The 20,714-nt window shown below is 37.4% G+C and overlaps 1 protein-coding gene across 1 annotated transcript in view; it reads right to left on the reverse strand.

Moving 5' to 3' along the window:
• TRIO (trio Rho guanine nucleotide exchange factor) overlaps positions 1–20,714 on the reverse strand; it is a 243,123-nt gene that overhangs the window by 72,044 nt on the left and 150,365 nt on the right. The window contains exons 22-33 of the mRNA XM_014872340.2: positions 18,428–18,622; positions 18,201–18,316; positions 17,593–17,659; positions 16,705–16,814; positions 15,571–15,640; positions 15,032–15,121; positions 13,084–13,176; positions 10,907–11,018; positions 8,738–8,928; positions 5,772–5,873; positions 3,482–3,624; positions 2,768–2,867 (exon numbers count right to left, since the gene is read on the reverse strand). Coding sequence (XP_014727826.1) covers positions 2,768–2,867; positions 3,482–3,624; positions 5,772–5,873; positions 8,738–8,928; positions 10,907–11,018; positions 13,084–13,176; positions 15,032–15,121; positions 15,571–15,640; positions 16,705–16,814; positions 17,593–17,659; positions 18,201–18,316; positions 18,428–18,622 — 1,389 coding nt within the window. The remainder of the gene's footprint in view (positions 1–2,767; positions 2,868–3,481; positions 3,625–5,771; positions 5,874–8,737; positions 8,929–10,906; positions 11,019–13,083; positions 13,177–15,031; positions 15,122–15,570; positions 15,641–16,704; positions 16,815–17,592; positions 17,660–18,200; positions 18,317–18,427; positions 18,623–20,714) is intronic.

Below are 20,714 nucleotides of genomic sequence, written 5' to 3' on the forward strand. Positions count from 1 at the left end.
TCATTACTGGAAAGCAGCATTGCAACAGTGGAATCAACAATCAAAAGTGAAAATTCTAGCCTAAAAAGCAAGGGTGGAGAAAAAAAGAGCTAATCATGAAGTTATTTTCTGTTGTTATGGGAATTCCAATTATGTCAGAAAACAGGATGCAAGGAAAGTAATTCATCTGGATACAACCACTTGCTATCAAGGTTAAGGATTTTCAGCTCTTTCAAAGTATATCTCTGAGAAGGTGAGAAAGAATATTGACATTTGGATAAAGGACTTCATTCTTGATACACTCCCTTGTGTAGCAGTTTAGCACTTCTAACCAAAACATTTATTTTAAAAGAATCAACTGTCTGAACATATAATTGGAGGAAGAAAAAGAATGGTTTTACTTGGCTGTTGATTAATATAACATGTTTGATATTTTTTGTCTTTTCATAAACTCAATAACAGATATATGTGAACAGAAAAATGTTCAGCAAGAGCTTAATAAGTAATATAGTACTAAACACTTCTACTTAATTATTACTGTTTTTAATTGTTTGATATTTTTATGTTTCTTGATTTGGAATCCAGTCTCAGTTAGATATATGCTCCAAATTTGACCAAGGAATTCCACTGCTTCCTCTGGCAGACCACATCAACAGCACTTTAAATCTGTACAACTGTTTTACTCCGTTTCTGTAAGACATTCACAACACTTCAAGCTTCTAGGCTAAGATTTTAAACCCCATGTCGACTGCAGCTAATGAGTTTTCAACATCCAAAGTGAGAGATTACTTCAGACTCGGCAATGGCTTTAAGACACCCTGTAGATTTCACTGGCCATCTGCCTGTTACTGTTCCTTAGTAATTTTTATTTTGTATTTTTAAACAGATTAAAGATTTTCTCAATGTATTTAGCAAACCAAAGCATACAATAGAAACATTAAACAAAGCTACACTGCTAATTCACACACTTCTTAGGAATGCACAATAGTAAATTCCTTCCCTAGACATGCAACATACAGGACAAGTAACTTCCAGGGAGTCATCAGTTTGTTTTCCTTGGCAAAGAGAAGTCCAACAAAAATTTTATACACAAATGCAAGATCTCAAAAATACTTTAAAAACAACACTACAATCACTGAACACACTTAAAATTTGTCAGGAAAAATACTGAAGTGTTCTCCATTTCTCCTTCTTTTAACTTATAACTCCTGTTGAACAGGTTGTTGGTAAGACTCCTCATGTCAGACTGGAAAACAATCCTGAGGGCATTCTACCTGGCCACCTTTCTCAGCAATTCTCACATGATGCATGAAATATTACTGTGAAGGGCGCCAGGTGACAACCATGCTAGTCACCCTAGTGAACATTGCATCACAAACAAGTGCAGAGGGGCGATGGCTCTGCACAGCGGGGATGGACTGCATCATCTCCAACCTGCATGCACATAGCCTGATGTCTCAGCCAGGGAAATCACAGACAGCATGTCCTGCTTCTGAGTGTCACCTAAAGCCTTCTGAGGTTACCTAACTCTTCTCTTAGGAAGAGGTTTTGCTAGCATACAAAACTCAATGTTTTAAAATCCCTAAATAGTTAAAAATGCTAAGAATAAGACAAAAACCAAACCAAAACAAAACAGCAAAACAAAAGTCATCAAAAGAGTTCTTCTTCCTCTAGCCAGCTGTTTTTCTCACAGGTATCTTTAGAAGAAGACACTACCAAAACTACAGACCAACCTCAGTACAAACTCACAAAGTCAAAACATAGGCTGTTTCTGACAAATACAAGGGCAAACTAAGCACCTAATATTTCCCTCCACCTGTCTGCTTCTCTACACGGAGAAATCAAACTACAGAGTTTGAGTGACATGTGAAAACAGAGGAAACTCACTGAGTTCAGGTGATGATGAGAATGGTCTAAATATTATCCTGAGAACCTATTCACTTAGCTATCCTGAAGAATACTGGTTATTTATCTGCATAGTTTGAATGGCTCATCAGAAAAATTTTACACAAGGAGATAATAGACCAGAAATCCCTAACCAAACTTTATAGTAATTTGCTAGACATCTTCAGACAACTTTTATTATCCATCTCTACCTTCCTCCAGGGTCCTAACACTTCCTACTTGCCAAAAGTCTTGTTTCAATTCCAAGTAACATACACATTTCAGAGAAATTTTTATTCTTGTGACACTTATCTTTCTTCTACCCAGGGAAAACTCTGGCTGTGTCCTTATGGTATAACTCAGCCAGAATCTACAGGCAGAGATGGAGGAAACACCAGCACTAGTAGGAAATGACAGTTTTGTGGGTTACTTCTGGATGATTCCATCAGCTTTCGTGCAGAAATTGAACACCTACTCTCTAACCCATAAACATTGGAGAGTATTTTCCTTTACAGCAGTAACTCTGTGGCAATCACCAGCCTCAAGCCAACATGAAAAGCAGATGGTGTGCTTTCAGGAAGGCTGAGATTAACATCAAGAAATATTCTATGCATCACTATCAAATTTTATGGAAAATAAAACTTTCATTTTAAACTGGGTCAAATCTTTGAGCGAACTGCAGAACAGAGGGGACCAAAATGGTTTCAAATTGGCATAAACAATCTCTTAATGACATAATCACTCCTGCTCTCCCATGGTATCAAGGCGTTTTCTCTATTGCAGACATTGTTTGAAAGAGATTGAGTATTTCCACGCCTCTTCTCTGAAGGTACTAAGGACTAATCTTGGATGCTAATTCACACTAGGGGACAAATCATCTGCTGTCAGCTCAGAAGAAACTTACCTTATCACTGTCTAGTGTGTTCTGGGAGGTTCGTGAGGCAATTGAAATGGTATCAGGCTGGCTGCTGCCATCTCCCTGACTGTCCAGGTCCTCACCATCTCTGCAAAGAAATCAGTTTTCATTACAAGAATAGTACTGTGTTTGTAATATGTCAGTTAAAGAAGTGAGACACTCCTAGTGTGGCAACAGACACCAAGTTAACTGATGCACCAAATTAATTTGATGCAAGAATCAAATACTCAGTACTTAATACTCTGTTCTCTGCTGTAAGAGAAGACTCATTTGCAAGGTATACATCATGTACAATTAAGGCAACAACCAGTGAGCCAGAAATATGGCAACAAGCTTGCACAGTCGCTTAGCCAAAGCTAGCAAGGAGGACACTTGGTCACAAATTTCAAGTTTCATAAAACGAAAACCAAGGACCTGAGTAACACATGCAGAACTGCAAAAATCTAAAATGTACGGCTATCCTGTCCTGCAGGTCCAAATCCCTTCTGTAATGGCTCATTTACACAAGTCAGGGACTGTTCAGAGCAGAGATCGCAACAAATTCAGCACTGCAGGAAACTGTAAATTAGTGATAAGATAAAGCTGGACAAAATGACTCTTGCTTTTGTCCAATTCACTGAAAGTCATTCAAAATTCAACACTACAGAGGAAAGAGCACTGTTGTGTATTTAGAGATCTATGACTATTTGAAATACTACTCACCTTCTTCCTTTCTGTTTTGTTGTTGGTGCAGTTTTGGGAATGTGGATGGGCTCTTTCAATGCTCCTTTCAGATGAATAGTCCTTTCTTGTATCACTTCCCGGATGTGTTTGATCCAGTCCTGTTTATTCTCTATACTGGATGCCTTTGATATGCAAAAGAAACAAAACCCCCACAATGGACCATTATGGCTGAGTAGATCTACACATACAGTCAGCTAATAAACACAAAGAGGAATGCATGAAGAATGACTTTGTGAAAAGTTTCTGAAAACCCAAACAGAGAAAAGGAAATTCTAGCTGACTGTCTTAATTTTGAATGGCCAACACTACTTTGCACCTCTCAACATTATTAATATTGGTAATTTAAAAAACATTTTAACCTTAATTCAGAGTTTACTTTTGTAACTTGATGACTAAAGCCCTGTATGCATCTAATATGAGGCAGGGTGGATTGACTTACTTGGAGAATTCCAGTAATATCCCCTTGAATACTGGTATTTTAAATTCACCTTACATTTTAGATCAATTCTAACTTGAAATAATAATAGTAATAATAATAATAATAGTCCACTATTACTGGCAAAAAAATTAGCTTTTACGGCAACACATACATTTTGTCAACACATTTCATGTATTACTCTTCCTACTTTTTGATGCATATCTCGAGGGAGAAAGCTAATTTAGGGATTGTATCTTAATTACTGCCTGCAACATATCTATTTTTTAAATACTCCAGAAACTACTTGATATCCACCTGCTCGACTTGTAATCTGATTGCTTAGTCCAATTTAATCCTGCATCTGAAATGAATATTATTGCAGATCTAAAGAAATTATTATATATAATTTCCTAATTATATACTACTTCTCTTAATTGTTGTCTCCTGAAATAACTGGCTTCAAATATATTATAAATATTTAATATATTATAAATGTATAATAAGCAGAAATTCTAAAAGGATAAAGAAAATTGTAGGACCAGATGGATAGGTAGGAAAAAGGATTTTGCTTTCTTTTACAAACAAAAACATTAAGGAAAATAAGCTAAACACGACCTTTTAAAAAAATCTTTTATTTAGTTTTTCATGGAATTTACTTCTAATATTAATGAGGTAAGGAACTGCTTGTTTCCAGCCTTCAAAACCAACCAAGCAAAGTCCACAAAATTGTTGAAGAGCTGGATGTATCAGAGAAGTTTTCTAAATATCCTATGCACTAAATAAAGCACAGAACAGAAACGCCTTAAAGTGATCTTATGTAAAGAGCCCATAATTAAAACCTCTTATTCTGCTCTGACCTGGGAGGATCATTTCAGGCTGTAAAGCATTGTCTGTGAAATTACAGGAACACTAAAAGTGAAAGAAAATCTAGTATGTATTAATGTTACATTTAATTTCCTTGCTTTCATTAAGTGCTACCAAAAAGCTGATGCAAACTTTTGTTATACTGCAATTCACAAGGAAAAGATACAAATTTGAGTATTGACATGTAAATTGGAGAGGCCATTTTTAAGTGACATTACTGAGTAATCACTATGAATATATATGAAATCACAAACAAGTTCAACAGTAGGTGTATTAACCTATAAATGGGAAGAAGAACTTTGTTTCAGCTCAACAGAGTTCCTCAAAATATGCCAAATTACCCATTAGCTGTTTATGGTATTACAAAACAGTTTCTTCATTTGAGAAGGAGTCCCAGGTTACAAGCCATAATCACAGAAAACATTGATTTAGCCATTCTTCTAGGTAGGCAAAAAGCACTACTGGCACCTGTAACTTGCTCAGACACAAAATTTATAGGCATTACATGCACTGTCATCCAAAGGCACGTAGCTTCAGAAAACCTTGTAGCCCACAGAAAGACATAAAAATCTTTTGCAGTGTTTGTTTTCTGCATAAAAATACGGGTCATGAAAAATAGCGTCACCAACAAGCAGCAATGACTTGAGTGTGAAAGGTAACACTGATGCCATCATTTCTTTGTGGCACCAGCTCCCTGTCAGCTAGTTGCTGAAGTCTTCAAGCTTATGGAAGTCCATGGGATCAAATTTCTCTCTACTATGATTTGTGAAAGCAGGTTTGTCTAATCCCTCAGTAGGCTACAAAGACTCCCCTCTGCTGTCAGGCCACATCAGCTAGATATGTATACACCACCACCTCTGCAAACACGAAGGAAATTATCTGTGACCAGCTATCCCTCTAAAAGCAGGAAATCACTCCTTGCTTTCCCAACAAATATCAACAACAACAAGGTTTGCTATAGACTAAAAGCACATCTGCTAAAATTACCTTGAGAACAATTTTGTTGTCTGAAGTTGGTGTCCTTCCAACCCACAGAGCAAATTTGCAGGGGTCTCCTTCTACATGTTCCGTGACACCCAGTTCAGAAGTCTGGAATTAAGAAAAATTTGTTAGGACCATACAGCATTTTTTTCTCAGAAGCCAAAAAGGCATGCTAATAATATAGAAAATGGAGCACTGCTATTTAAAGAGATTTTCAGAAGCTTAAGGCTAACTCATATGCTAGAGAGAATCCTTTATTCTGGTGGCAGTGGTGAGCTCCTTTCAAAAAAAAAGGAAGAACTGCAAGCTTAACAGTCTTTTCTATAAAGTGACAATAAACAATAACACTTATAATCTGAATACCGAATTGCTTATTTTAGTTTTTGGACTCGACAGTAAAAGCCTTATCACTCTAAAGAAGATGCTTGGCAAAAAGACAGTTTTGGCTTCTCTCCCTGTTCATTTCCATTGGAGAACACTCACTATTTACTGATTTTTATGCTTTCTCTCAGATAAGATATGTTTAAGAATTCTCTTGGTATCTTCTAAAACTCTGGTTTAATTTCTGTCAAATGAACCTTTCCTAGTATGTTTCCTTCCCTCTGAAACAGATGAAATAATTCAGAAATGCAGTTCTGGAGAATTTTGAGAGACAACTACATGAACAATCAGTCTTTGGGAATGGTCTAATGTCAGACCTTAATAGTTAATTATCATCCAAAATGTTTCCACTTTCTGACTGGAACAACAGCTCACTTATGTGAATTGGCTTCCACTTTAAACAATTCATACAGGCTCTGTTCCAAAAAAAATTTTAAAACTAAGAAATACAACTCAAACTAAAAGAACCCTCACTCACCAACAGCTGCTAAGTATTCTCACATGATTAGAAGCTGTATTTTTCCCCTCATACACATCATCATTAGCACATACACACTTCAACACAGAGATGCTGGATATCCAATACCTAATTAAAGGCACTTTTTTCTTGTCTCACTTGGATGCCAACTTGTTTTTTGTTTTGGTTTTTTTTTTTGTTTTGGTGGGTGAAAGCTTTTTCGGGTTTTTTTCTTCTAAAATAATCCCATCCCCACATCTACCCTTCCACACACAACTGTCTTTGCCCAATAGGCAGTTGAGCAACACTGGTCTCTGCAAAGGACACTGGTGATGCTAAAAGTCTGCATGTGGCTCTCCAGGACAGTCCCACATTCTGGGTTACTGGATGCATGGAAACCACACTGAGGTGAGGAAGCTCCCAAACAGCCAGTTACTGGTGACTGGGAGAAAACTCTGTCAAAGTAACACCCACTTGCTTTTTTTCCCCACAGTCCTCCTTAGGCATTTGCCTCTTGGACACTTAAACTCTTGCCAAAGGACTCCATTAACACATTCTGCCACATATATATATATATATATAATACCACTGAGTATCCTGTGCTGGGGAAACACTGATGGCCATCATGCCCAAAGCAAAGAGAAGGACCTCATTTTTGTAGACCCTTCTTCCAGAAGTCACAGGCTAGCATACAAAAAAAGATCTTTAGCTCAAATCAACATGCATGCTTTCAACACATGCCTTTTCTAAAGATCAAACTATAAGAGCTCCTATAATAATAAGCTGCAATACAGGATATTTTGCCAGATAGAATATGACAACAAAAAGAATCCTTGTATTTTAGAAATTAGGTACAATGAAAGTCTTCAAGATTTCCAGCAACTTCTCTAAGACCTAAGGCTACTGCTAAATTCCTGCTGGAGGAACTGACATGACAATTTTACAGGACTGATTTTTCAGTCCTGTAAAATTGTCATGTCAGTAAGAGCACCAAAGAGCAGTGTGATCAGCAAACAGCTGCAGCTGTGTTACCTGCAAGCTATTTAGTATCAGGAAAGAAAGCAAGTGTTGGAAATGAAGTGACAGAATATGCAAAAAAAAAAATGGAAAAAAAGGTGGTTTTTTTTTTCCACCAACCTGTTTTATCAGTTTGGACAAAGAAGTGGGGAGAGGGAATGAATAAAGGAAAAGAAACAAGCAGGGAGATCAGTATTAATCAGTATTTATACCATCTAGACTTAGTTATATATCCCAATAGGATCAATACAAGAATAATGTTTTCTAGAGTGCAATTCTGAGAAGGGAAGTAATTTCAAGTACTTGCTCTGAACTATTTGGTATAAAAGCTAATCTTGCCTTCAATAGATACAGAGCAAGCCATGGGAGACTGTCTTGCCACGTGGCTATGTAAATTTACAGAGTATGAAATACTGCTCTCACCCAAGTCATCCAACAAGATAGGAAGGCAAGGATGTGAATTCCAGAGTCACATTATGTAAAGCATAGATGCTAGAGATAAGGAAAGCAAGAGTGGAGGGTTTGGGGTTTTCTTGTTTTGGTTTTTTTTTCCAGTGGGCAGAAAAACATTTCCACCTTTACATCCTTACAGTAGACCATAAGTACTACAATTCTATTTGCAGAACTTTATTGTAAGACTATTGGTCTCAGGAAACATTCAGGAATGAACTTTTCCAAAACAAAGTTCTTGCCTTCCCCAATCAGTAGGTGTAGAACAACAACTAAAACAAATCCTTAACTGCAATAGTAAACAAGAAACATGAAGGCAGCTCATCAACTCCTGCCATTCTTCTGCTTTATACAAATAACCATTAAAGAACTTGCAATCAACACACAATTAAGACAAAACTAGTCCAGCCCAATATTGATTTTCATTTGATCTGACACACCAAACCTGACATGTACCCTACAGTAGTTGCTTTGAGCCTATTCTTTCACCTCAAAAGCAAGATAAAGCACCAAAGTTGCAAGATTCAGTCTGTACATTCCAAGGCTGTTCTTTCAGTGCTCTGTAATAGTTGTTCAAGTGTTTTGGGCACACTTAAATCACCTGAGCTTAGCTGAAGCCTCATCTAGACAGTTTTGTAAATATGATCAGTTGTTCTTCCATACTTACAAACAGTTTGCTCTTGTAAATGTACTTGCTCCTTCCACTCGAGTCCTTTACTTCTTTACTGAAAACCAAAGACATCTCAAAAAGGAAAAGGTGCCTCTCTCTTCCCTTTCGAATCAGAGTTTTTGGGTCCCACACTTGGAAGGATTCTTGGAGGATGAGCTCTCCCTGAGATTCTATATTTTCATCAAAGCCTAAAAATGGAGTGAAAGATTCACCATGAAAAGTTGGTGATACAAATAACGTAACAAGCACAGCTTCTGTTCATTAAACTATATGATTTTTTTCTGCCTGACACAACTTCCAAAATAAGAGATTCCAAGAAAACAATACTAAAACCAAGAACTTGATTTTAACACTGCAATATACTAAATGTAACTGCAGCTCAAATGTACTTCTAAATTTAGACATCCAACTGTTAAGAACTTAATCAACTCTTCTGACAGTATTTTACCAACAAATGACAAATCTGTCTTTGTCAGCTTCTGGTAACCTCTTCTGTGATAAAAAAATTATTTCTCTTATGAGCTTTCTGCCACTGTAGAAAGTAAGCAACTTGCAAAGACACAGAGCACATCAGGTTCTTCTGAGAGTGGCATGCTCCCAAATGCCATCTTTTCTGGAGGCACACCTTCTCTACCATGTGGGCAATGAGCACAGAAATGTGTTCCAACTGCGGATGGAAAAACATGGCAGCTTGGAGCTGTTGGCATACAATCACCCTGCCATTGGTCATGCCAGAATTGATCCACAGTAAAGAAATTACCAGCTGGATCACTAGTATTGAGACATAATGAAAAAAAGATGAAGATTGAGAATACCAACAATTTTACTTCCATTTTAATGGTATCATGTTCTCCAGTTTAATACACAGCTTTAGAGTTGGAGGATAACAAAAATTGCCTACCATACTCCTCCAAGTGGCATCAAAATGTATTTTAAATACATACTGCTTGCTAGTTCTCATGTTTGGAACAGGTCAACAGTATGGAGAGGATCAGAGGCAAGTTCCAACAGGATGTTCATTCAAAATCCTCCAGAGACATAAAGAGGAAATGTGCTCATTCACTATATTTGTCCAACATGGGGTGACTCAACAATGCACACATGATTTGTTGTAAAACCAACTTATGCAAAAGATGAGGATATTCTCCAGAGTCACATTCCCAGTGTTAAAAGACTATTACCAAAGTTGTTCAGCCTTTATACTAAGACCACCTCCTGAACACGCATTTGGAACTGATCCTGTAAACTGACCAACATCTTTACTGTTTAAAATCAAGGAACAGAGGTGATTTGGAGCATTCATACAATCAAGGATCACATGTCAAACCAAAGCAAATTTTGCAGTAACTAGCACAACACTAGAAATTCGACAACAAGCTGCATGCTACTACCAGAAGGCAGAGGGGAAGGAAAGGCATATTGACTAGAAGTATTTAGAAATATTTGTTCTGCAGCTGTAGGGTAAGAAGGCCCTGCTTTTTTCTCAAAAAATTTAAATGCCCAAGAAAAACACTTTTATTACTAAATGTATGATTGCACCATTATAACTTGATAACGTGCCAATTGCAAAACAGATTTTGGCAGGAAGTTGTTCTAAGCACATAGATGCATTACATCCAACCTTCAGTGTCTGCCATGAACATGATTATCCTGGCTTAGGTTTGGGCTAAAATAGCTTATGCTGACATTTTACTGCCAGAAGATAGATTTCATGTCAACCAGAAGTCTGTTATGGAATGGGCAGCAAACAGATGTGAAAAAGACAAACATCTTGGAGACAATTATTTGATACATAAATCAGCAAAATCACCAATAATACACTTACGTGCCTCATACAAAGAAGCTAAGGATACTGGTTAGAGAATGCAGCCAAAGCCAGCATATCTGACCTACTGCATTTTGTGTGAGTAGTGGACTACTTCATTAGCCCCCATTGTTTTTCAAATGTGTGCAGTGGCACAGCTATAGATCAAGGTGACAGAACATTTAAAAAATTAATAAAACTGTACCAGCTGTCTGTAGAAATTAATTTTCCTGAATAAATTTGCATCTTATATAGCCCTGCCAAAATGGTACGAAAAATACAATCTCAGAGAAAAGAACATGTTCACAAAACAAAGTTAATCTGCAACACACAGTGAATTGGAAAGGCAGCTTGAATCCTACCTTCCAGCATGCTGAGGTGCATGGCATCATTGGCTCGCTTTGGCACACTAAGCATCACCTCCAGACCATCCTTAATCTCACCTTTACCTTCTTCACAGCATGTGAGCAGCTCCTACAAAAGACAAGCAGAAAAATCGACAGTCTATCACTTATTTTTACACTAATATGACAGATAACCGAAGATAGTTCTAACAAACCAAAAATAGTTTTTGACACATAAAATCTTTTTTAATTTCTTGCTCTGCCAATGACATGACAGTATTCTCTCATGATCTGCTCTTCAAGGAGCAGCCCAAGATATCAGTTAACCACTTCTAATTTAAACAGGTTTATCTGCTTAATAAGAAATCTTTAAGTTATGTTAACAACTAAACTTTTTTTGATAAGCACAGACACAGTTATCAGATATTCTGCTACATCAAGCCCAGAACAATGCAGCTACCAAGTCAGGAAGATGGGGGAAAGCAGGGCAGAAAAAAAGGACCCCTCCTGCATCCCATGCCAGTCACTGCTCCACTGCACCAAACACCTGTTCTGTACAACTGCTGATAAAGAGAATTTACACTGTTTTATTCTAAGTATTCCATGAATGACTGTGTTCACAGTTAAAAGCAACCTACAGACAAAACTTTTCAATACAATCAAACATTAATTTATGGATAGAAGTCAGAGAATTGAACATGCTGAAGTGTTGTACTAGAATTTAGGGCATTTAGGTCTCGGCCCATTCAACATCCCACAGATTTAACATAACAGCGCCTGAACTGATACTCAAATTTCCTCGCAGCTTTTAAGCATTTGAACAGTATCAAGATGAAATGTAGGTTACGTAACCAAAAGGGCATATTATGTTCCTTCTGTTATTCAAAAGGCCCACTCAATTCATTCCCTCAGGTTAAATTCCTTTTCCCCTTTTTAAAGGGAAAGCTATGCAATTTCTACGGTCATGATCATTACATTATTTTTATTCAACTGCCAATACCACCATCACAGCAAAACACTGCATGATCACACCTAAATTTTGCATGACAACTCCACAGAACAGCGACAGTAACTAAATATCTCTCAGAGGCACAGAAAAAGAGCAGCTCCAATACCATGTGGAAAAACAAGCAAAACTTCAAGAACTGTAAAATGTTTCCAAAAAATCCATTTTAATATGCAGCAAAGACATCTGGCTCTGCAAACACTGGTGAAACCAATCCATCCTAACACTTCCATAAAGTAGCAGGCCAAAGCATATTAATATTAAAAATAATAATAATTGTTGGAATTAATACCTCAAAATCTCTGAAACAGCAGAGCCCACAGTACTTCTGTAATTATAACTTGACTAAGTTGACTAAGTTCCTTGCAAGTGGAAAATAAACAATAAACTTCAGTCAAAAATGACAGAATTGTTTCCACCCAATGTGAGCTGAAATAGCCTCTAATGTTTTTCAGCAATTTCAAAAGCAATCATACACAGCTGCTCTCAAGTAAAAAGGGGAGTCACAGATCAGTTACAGTGCTTTTGTAGGCTGCTACAACAAAACAAGCACTGCCACCTAACAGAAACCCAGCACAGTCCAAGAAAACTGCTACTCACTTGAGAAGACATCTGTCCACTGAGTGAAAGCTACAGGGTTCCAAAAGTTGTGCTTATTTTAACAGCTACCATTTAGTTGACATTTCCAGGCAACATTACAAATAACAACTCTTTCTGCAACAGCTCTACAGGTACAGTCACTATGTGTAAGTATTTACTGATACATACACACATTATTTGTCTTAAAGATACTTTATATTACAGTTTTTCTATATAAATATAATATTATCTATTTCACAGTATTTAATACCATCAGCATGGCTTGCCAAAATGTGGTGTAGAAATCATTACAAAAATGGTTTTATAGCCACATACCCATGAATTACTTTCTTACCCTGGAAATGCAAATTATATTTTCTAAGTAAACACCAGCAGACAAGTATCTTTTTTTGGTTTACAGAAATCTGGACAAAAAGTTGCTTGTTTATGCCTTCTTTCATTTTCAGTTGAAATTTTGCAGCAGTATTTGCAGCTGCCCAGAATGCCGGAGTCTTGGAGAGCAGAGTAGAAAAACCCTCCTGATCTCAGCAAGAGCTTTGCCTTCTTATGACCAGCAGAATCAGATGAAGAACTCTGAATTAATACTGACCTTTAAAAGAAGCTGGTATTTTGTTATCCTTTGGACAGGTTTGATAAGGTAAGAGGAGATAGAGTTGGCCAGTCCATGTCGTTGTTGTATCTCCTACATGGAAAAAGCAAACATTTGAGGACTGTGAGCACCAACACTCAGATATAAACTGTTTTGAGGGATATGAAATAATATGCATTAACTACAAATTCTATTTTAGCAGGAAAAAAAAACCCCAAAAAACAGAATAACCAGATATTACAGGCACAATGAATCATTATGCTGTGCATCTGCCTGCTCACTTGGTACAAACAGAAGATGATTACCTCGGAGAGTAATTACCTGCAAAATGTTTCAACAAACCTAAGTACAAAGAGCAACAATTAGGGACACAGAACGTGTGGCAACACCTTTTTAAAAAAATATTAAGATCTGCACTTCTTTTGCTACTTGCAAGACAGGAAAAATCCGCACATTCGAGTGTTCCTGGGAAGAGGCAGGAATACCGAGAAGGCTGAGGTGGAGGTTCCTCAGCATCCCTTGCTCTTTCAGTGCCAAGAGCCACAGACGGCCTCATCCCCCACCAGAGGGAGCACCGAGCAGCAGTTTCTGACTGAAGGAAAGAGGTCACCAAGCAGTCGAAAAGAAAACAGCCACTTAGAAACAGAAAAAAGAAGCTAAAGGTGGAAAACAGAACTATCTGATAGATAAATGGATTATTACAGATTTCAGGTACTAACTGGGGCTGAACTCCACTCACAGGGTCTGCCATTTATCATAGCACTGGATCTATTTCAAACAGCAAGTTATGCCCCACAGCCATGTGCCATCTAACGATGGTTACAGCATCAGAAATTCCCAAAGTGGCATACACATGAATACACATGGTATTTTCACATGGACCAGTGGTGTCATCAGTGGAAGTGCTCAAGTTCTCTGTGCACAGAATTAAGTCTTCACACTTCTAATATACTTTAGATGGATTAAGGGATAGAGAGCTCTGGATATAGTGGTAAAACATATGGATCAAAGGAGTTCGTGGCAAGAATTTGTTTCTAATAGTTTTATCAGAGGCCTGTGTTATTTTTTAAAATGGTATTTACTAAATTTTTCTTCGAATTATTTTGATCATGTCTACCTGATTTTCTGTAACTTACCTGCTCTTCAAACACTGAAAACTTAACGGAGGCTCCACAGAAAGGCTTTGCCTTACAATGTTTAGAAACCCCATTTCCTCAGTGATTAGACTTTTGTGATTAACCCCTAGGGCTTCAGGGATTTCCTCTATTTCCCTCTACTTGTACAACCAATTCTAAAAAAAATTGTGGTGTCATTACACAGCTAGTGGCTCAGCTGGGGAAAAAAAAATGGAAAAAGAGAGCACTCTAATTGAATCATCTGCTAATACATGTCCAACCAAAACTCATTCACCATGGGCAAAATTCCTCCCTAAACCCTCTAACACACCTATATTTTTGTAGCTTTTTTATGCAGAATATTACATGTATAGACCATTGAACCGTGTGACTGAATAAGGAGCCCTTCTGAATAACAGCAGTAAAATGAATTACCACTACAGTTTAAAAGTGCTCCAAAAGTTTAACCAAAATTTCTATTTCTATTACATACAATGCAAACTAAGCACATCAAAATGCTAAGATTTGCAGGATGTGCTTGTGTGAGCTGAAGATTCATGTCTTGGTTGTTGTTGCCAGAACCTGCTTCCAGTTCTGAACCTCTCTGATATTCGACAGTGACTTTTCACATCTGATTTGACAGCACTGTAACACCAACTGAGCAATGGAAGTTAACCACGTGAGATACAAGATTGATTTTCTTAAGCTGACAGCTTAGTAAATTGCAGCGTTATTAACAGCAAACTTGCATTTTCCTAACAAATTAGGCACTCAGCAGAACTGCAAATACAAACAGCCAAGGCGTGCTTTTAAGATGGACACAATGTACTTACATCAAAGTATGCTCCCGCATGTTCTAATATCAACTGAGTGGAATCTGGCTTATTTTTACAGTAGGTAACATACATCTGAAATTTGTCTGCCTGCAGAACAAAATGCAAATTTACACACGTTATCAGAGAGCATAATTCCTATCTCAAAGTTTTTACACCACTATCAGAGGGCTTATCTTCCCTATCAAGCAACTCAGCTGTAAAGAATTATATTTCCATTCAAACTGACAGCATACAAATATGTATCAGGCAAGTAAGACTGAAAACAACAGATATGTATATAAAAATAGGTTATTCAAAGCTAAGACAAACCAAATCTGCACACAGGTTTAGGCAACTTTCATACACTTCAAGCTAAGGATTGGCATCTGACAGGAGTGCCCTAATTGTTGTTTTCTCAGTAACAGATACACACATTTTACTTAAACTTGAAGGAAGAGGTACTTTTACAAATCAAAAAGGGATATGAGAGCAAGAATTCATCCTGTCATGCCTCCTATCCTCCTTTCTACTTCTAAATGTAAGTCTGACTTCATTACCCAAGTAACGAAGCAATGTCCAACATCTTCTGGTAATTGTTCATATTTTTCCAACTCCTTGAGAAATATACTGTGGGTAGAAAAGAAGCAAATAGTTCAAGGCATATGAAACATGTTCATTATAGCAACCTGTTTGGGTCTATTGTCTGTGAACAAATGCCACTAGAAAACTTTCTGTAATACCAAACATATAAGTTAAGGAAATAAAGGTAACCGGAATAGATAAAAATGTGCAATAAAAGTACTAATATGAAATATAATTCAGTAAAAATTCTGATGACAAGATCAGAAATTGAACCAGGGAACATGCAGTTAATACATAAGAATAGACAAAAATCCAGTAATTGCTGTTGTTCTCTATCAAGAAGGTTTCCTACTGTTTTCAGTTTCAAGAAAAGCTTGCATCTCAATTAAAAAAACAACCCCAAACCTCGCTTTTTGGATACTCAAGTTCTCAAGTTAACACAAAGTATACAAAGAATGTAAAATCGGGGTCTGGGATATGCTAGGGTATATTTTATTACTTCAAAGAGTCATAACCCAACACAAATGTATACATAACCAGGAAATAACAAAGAAGGAAGATTCAGAGCAAGACACAGATCCCCGTAAGAACCACTCCATTCAGAACAAATGGACTGGACAAGTCTCTTTTATGCTCTGTACTCAAGTAAATGTAATGATGCTGGGGCATCGCTACAGAAGCTATGAAGAGCCAACAAAGAGCTGTGAGCTTTACTCTTTCCCACTAACAGCTGCATTTGGATATCAGGAATGAGGGTTCTGAAACAATGACAGAGGCCTAATGTTTGTGCTGTGTTTGTGTTTTATTGAGTTCAGTGGTCTTCATCTCTTTAGAACAACTGATAAACCTACAACAAAATTTTGGTGTACACAAAAAATTTCCTAAATGCTGGAAGATGCCTGAGACTTAAAAATACAATTCCTAATGGTGTACCTACCTCTCTGCAAAAAGCAACAGCTGAAATAATTTAGAAATGCAAGAGGAAAATCTTTCCATTTTTTTCATGGGAAAGCCTTCATTATTGATATACACAATATTTTCATTAGGAAATCCCTCAGATCATCATTTGGATTTAGCAGTAGTATGGAAATGGAAGATAAGTCACTCACTTATTGTGGAACTCATAAATTTCCTGCATGTTTCCAAAGATAATGTGTTCTTTGTTTACAATACCAGGCGGGATCTCCTCGACTCCACTTGTCATTTCCCATAGATATGTCTGCCCAGAACAAAAAAAAGTGTGAAAAGTGATGATAAACTCTGAACAGATGCAGCTAGGTATCTCTAAGTATGCATTCCTGGAGAGAAACTAGGCAAGATCACACAGCAGCATCATCTTCAATTGTGACAGTGCCTGTTGTGTCAAATATAGCTTGTGATTTTGACAGTGAAATACAAATTCTAAAACTGACAATTTAACATAGTCCCTGCGACTTCATCATTTAAAATGCACAGTGTTCTTGACAACCTCTAATGCTTCAGGATACTCCTTATCAAGGTCATGTCTGCAGTCTAGGAGTTCATGCTTTGTGCAACAGCTACCACTGAACATTAGTTGCTTCAGCATAACAATTACTGGGCACTTTTCCATGGAATCTCACTGAATTTCTATTCAAAAAGTCAGCTAGTAGCAGAACATGTGATACAGATAATAAGAGAATTAGCACAAGCTCTCCCCTATTGCTAGCAAAGCAAATAAAGTAAACCCCTCCTTTTTCCCTCCTCTCTCTAAAACAAAAACCACACACACGATTATGAATTGGGAAAGGAACAAATACTGAAACTCAGTACTAGCAAAAGCAAAACATATAGGGTAAATTCTGAAATGGCTGTTAACAGATGTAATTCTAAGTTTCTTCTTAACAGCAGTAAAATTATTTAGTTTGATCCTATGATTCTGAATCAATTATGCTCAGCTGTTAAAACCAAAACAAAAAAAAAAACCAGCAACGGATTGAATCCTGCCTTCAAAGATTAGTGAATAAAAGAAAACTCACATCCATGCATTCCCGGAGGTCTCTTACGTAAGCCTTTTCTGTCTGAATTAGCTCAGCCATAATGAACCTTAGGTGACAACAGAAAGAATAATCAAATCTCAGTCTGTTAGATCACTATGAATGTGTAATAACCAGAATATACATCTTTCTCCTCATCAGCTTTTGCTTTTCCAGTGCAGCAAGAAAAATCAGAGAACTGAAATGTGAAGAGAGACAACAGAGGAAGGAAACCTAAGAGGTAACATCCCTCCATTACTAACCAGGACAAAAAGAAATGGGGAAGGAGATAGAATTTTTTCTCTAACACTTTTCATTGCTACAGTCATTTCTCTTGCTTCCTCCCCTTACACATTTATTTCACATTATTTCTAAAAAGGAAAAAAGTATGTTAAAAGAAGTCTAACAGTTTTGAAAGTTTAAGATTCTGTCATGCTAGAATTATCTGTGAGAACAAGCATGTGAATTAATGGCAGTAAGAGATACTGAGTACTATCATCTCTTTTTACCATTTAAATGATTTCTAAGCTGCCAGACAAGCCATGACAGTTGTTGCATTATCAGGATTGATTTATGCATTCTTATTGATTAAAAATAAATAAATGTATTACTCTTTCCTGCGGGCAGACTTTCGTTTTTCTTCGTTAAGCTCATGAGCAGCATCGCGCAGTTTCACCTCTGACCCAGGGACACTGGCTGGGATTATATCCAGCTGCAAGCTTTTGCTCTTTATTAAAGAAAGGAAGAATTAATTAAGGAAGGAGACAGGAGAAAAAGGTAGCTAAATCAAATGCAAGTAAAGCTTGTTTGACTGTCATCACACTCAAATTTCTCTTACCGATTTATTGGAATCAGAGGAAATACCCAGAGCTTTCTCTAAAGAGGTCCTGTATTTCTCCATGCGCAGGGAAAAGTCTCTGTACCTCTTATCCACTGCTGTGACACATTTTTTAATCTCTGTTGCATGAGCATGCCCTTTTTCACAAAAGCCATCAGCCAGCTGTATCAACAACTTCACTCTCTCTTTGGTTTGCTATGAAAACAGGAAAATATCGAACAGTTACAAGCTCTACCTGTCATGCAGGGGGTCATTTTGCTTCTGCTACTAAGTGCAATTAGAGAGGGAATTGAAGAAGCTACCTTCCTCCCCTCTCTTCCCAGAACTCCTTTAAAAATATACCTTTTACCTAATAAAAATAGCACAAGAGTAAGGTAGGCTTCCTTGGGCTTTATTATTACATGACTAGAAGCAGATGGTTTATTTTTCTTTGAAAAATATGCTTCGTATCTAACTCAGAGATTAATTTCTGCTAGGCAAGCCTTTCAGCATAGGTACTCTTGCATCAATATAAAGGCATTTTGATGCCAAAGAGGGTACTTTGTTCATTACCACTGAAGCACTGGCATTGGACCTGGCCCACAGTCTCAAGAATCTACCTCCTTTAGATACCACAGAAATGCTGAGATGAAAGTAAGTCTTGTTATATGCTTTACTCTTTAATGGGTTAAGACTAAATTCTTTAAATCTTTTCTATACTATGCTTTGTTGGCACAGAGTTGTTTGAGAGAAACTAACAGAAAGAAGTAGTTACCACCAAATCTGTAAGTGCTTTTCCCAAATGACAAGCTGCCTAAGATTATTCACTTTCTTTCATGTAAATCATAAATCATCCACAATGGATGAGTTTATACATCTCTCTCTGTCATGAGTGAAGTGTACTGTCAGGGCCCTTGCTAGCAGGGAGTTAAGCAAAATAGTCAATAAAAACTTGCCTCTTACATTATTGAAAAAATCAAATTTGTCCTCTCTTAAATTATTTTTTTTCCCTAATGGGAATCAGCAAGGGCTAGCATATCCTCCCAAGAGGTAGCAAAATGCCAAGGGAGTGATACAAACAACATCCTTTCAAAAAGGGCACCAATATCATCTGCAGGCTGACAAAGGAAATAAGGAGGAACAGTGCTGCTCTGCATACTGGAAGGAATCCAGCAAATCAAATCTGGAGCAAAGATCAGGCAGAAGAAAATCCAGATTTGAACACCTAAAGTGATCTCTGTTCTTTCTGGATTTTCTTTTCTTCCTTCCCCATGTCCCCTGACCATCTCCATCTCCAAGTCTCTTCTGAGGTGATCCTTCAGACAAAAGCACACTTGCTTACTTTCCTGGGCTCTATTATTTCTCAATGAAGGTTGATGAGCCAGAGGGAGAAAGAGGTGACAGTTTGAACAGGTGGTAAAACAAAACAGAGACAGACAAGGCTAAAAACTCAGGGACTTCAGTCATGCAATGGTTGTCTGTCTTTCACATGTGAAAACTCGTATGCCTCAGGAATGACATCTGCATCTCTGTAAAGGCGTGCAGAGATGCAGAATTACATTCTGCTGCCTGACTGAAAAAATCTACAGTAGAAGCACAGAATACTTTAATAAAATGAGTTACCTAACAAATAAAGTGTTAATATTTTTACTATCTTCTAATTAATAAGCAGAATAATAATACAGCTTGTTCAATTTTATATCCTAAATGAACATTCAGTAATTCACAACCATGAAGATATGGAAGTGGAAATCAAAGGCCCTGAAATGTATTGAAAATACTTTTAAGCTACTGCACCATGATTTTGTCATGAGAAATCAACAGCACACAGGGCTCATGAAGTTCCAGTAACTATGAATATCTGCTGGTTATCTTCTGGTTTATTCTACTGTCAGCAGAAATACAGACAGAAAGCCACTGCAAGTAAACAAATCTTGATGGACACATCCTTGGGGGATTTTTTGATGGGCAGGGGGAATTCAGTTGTTTTATTTTGTTTCAAATCTTATGTAATTCAACTTCTATTCAACTTGTTTATCAACAACCTGGACAAAGGAATAGAATGCACTTTCAGCAAGTTTTTTGATGATACGAAACGGGGAGGACTGGCTGTGCTACCTCAGTGGGACATTGATAGGCTGGAGAATTGGGCAGAGAAATCTAATGAAGCTCAACAAGGGTAAATACAGCGTCCTGCAACCTGGAGAGAATAACTGCAAGTACCAGCATGGGTTGGGTGCTGATCTACTAGGCTTTGTGGAGAAGGAGCTGGGAGTCTTGGTGGACGAGCATGAGCCTGCAGTCAGAA

This window comes from Sturnus vulgaris, chromosome 1 (genome assembly GCF_052056855.1).
Source record: "Sturnus vulgaris isolate bStuVul1 chromosome 1, bStuVul1.hap1, whole genome shotgun sequence".
NCBI classification, from domain to species: domain Eukaryota; kingdom Metazoa; phylum Chordata; class Aves; order Passeriformes; family Sturnidae; genus Sturnus; species Sturnus vulgaris.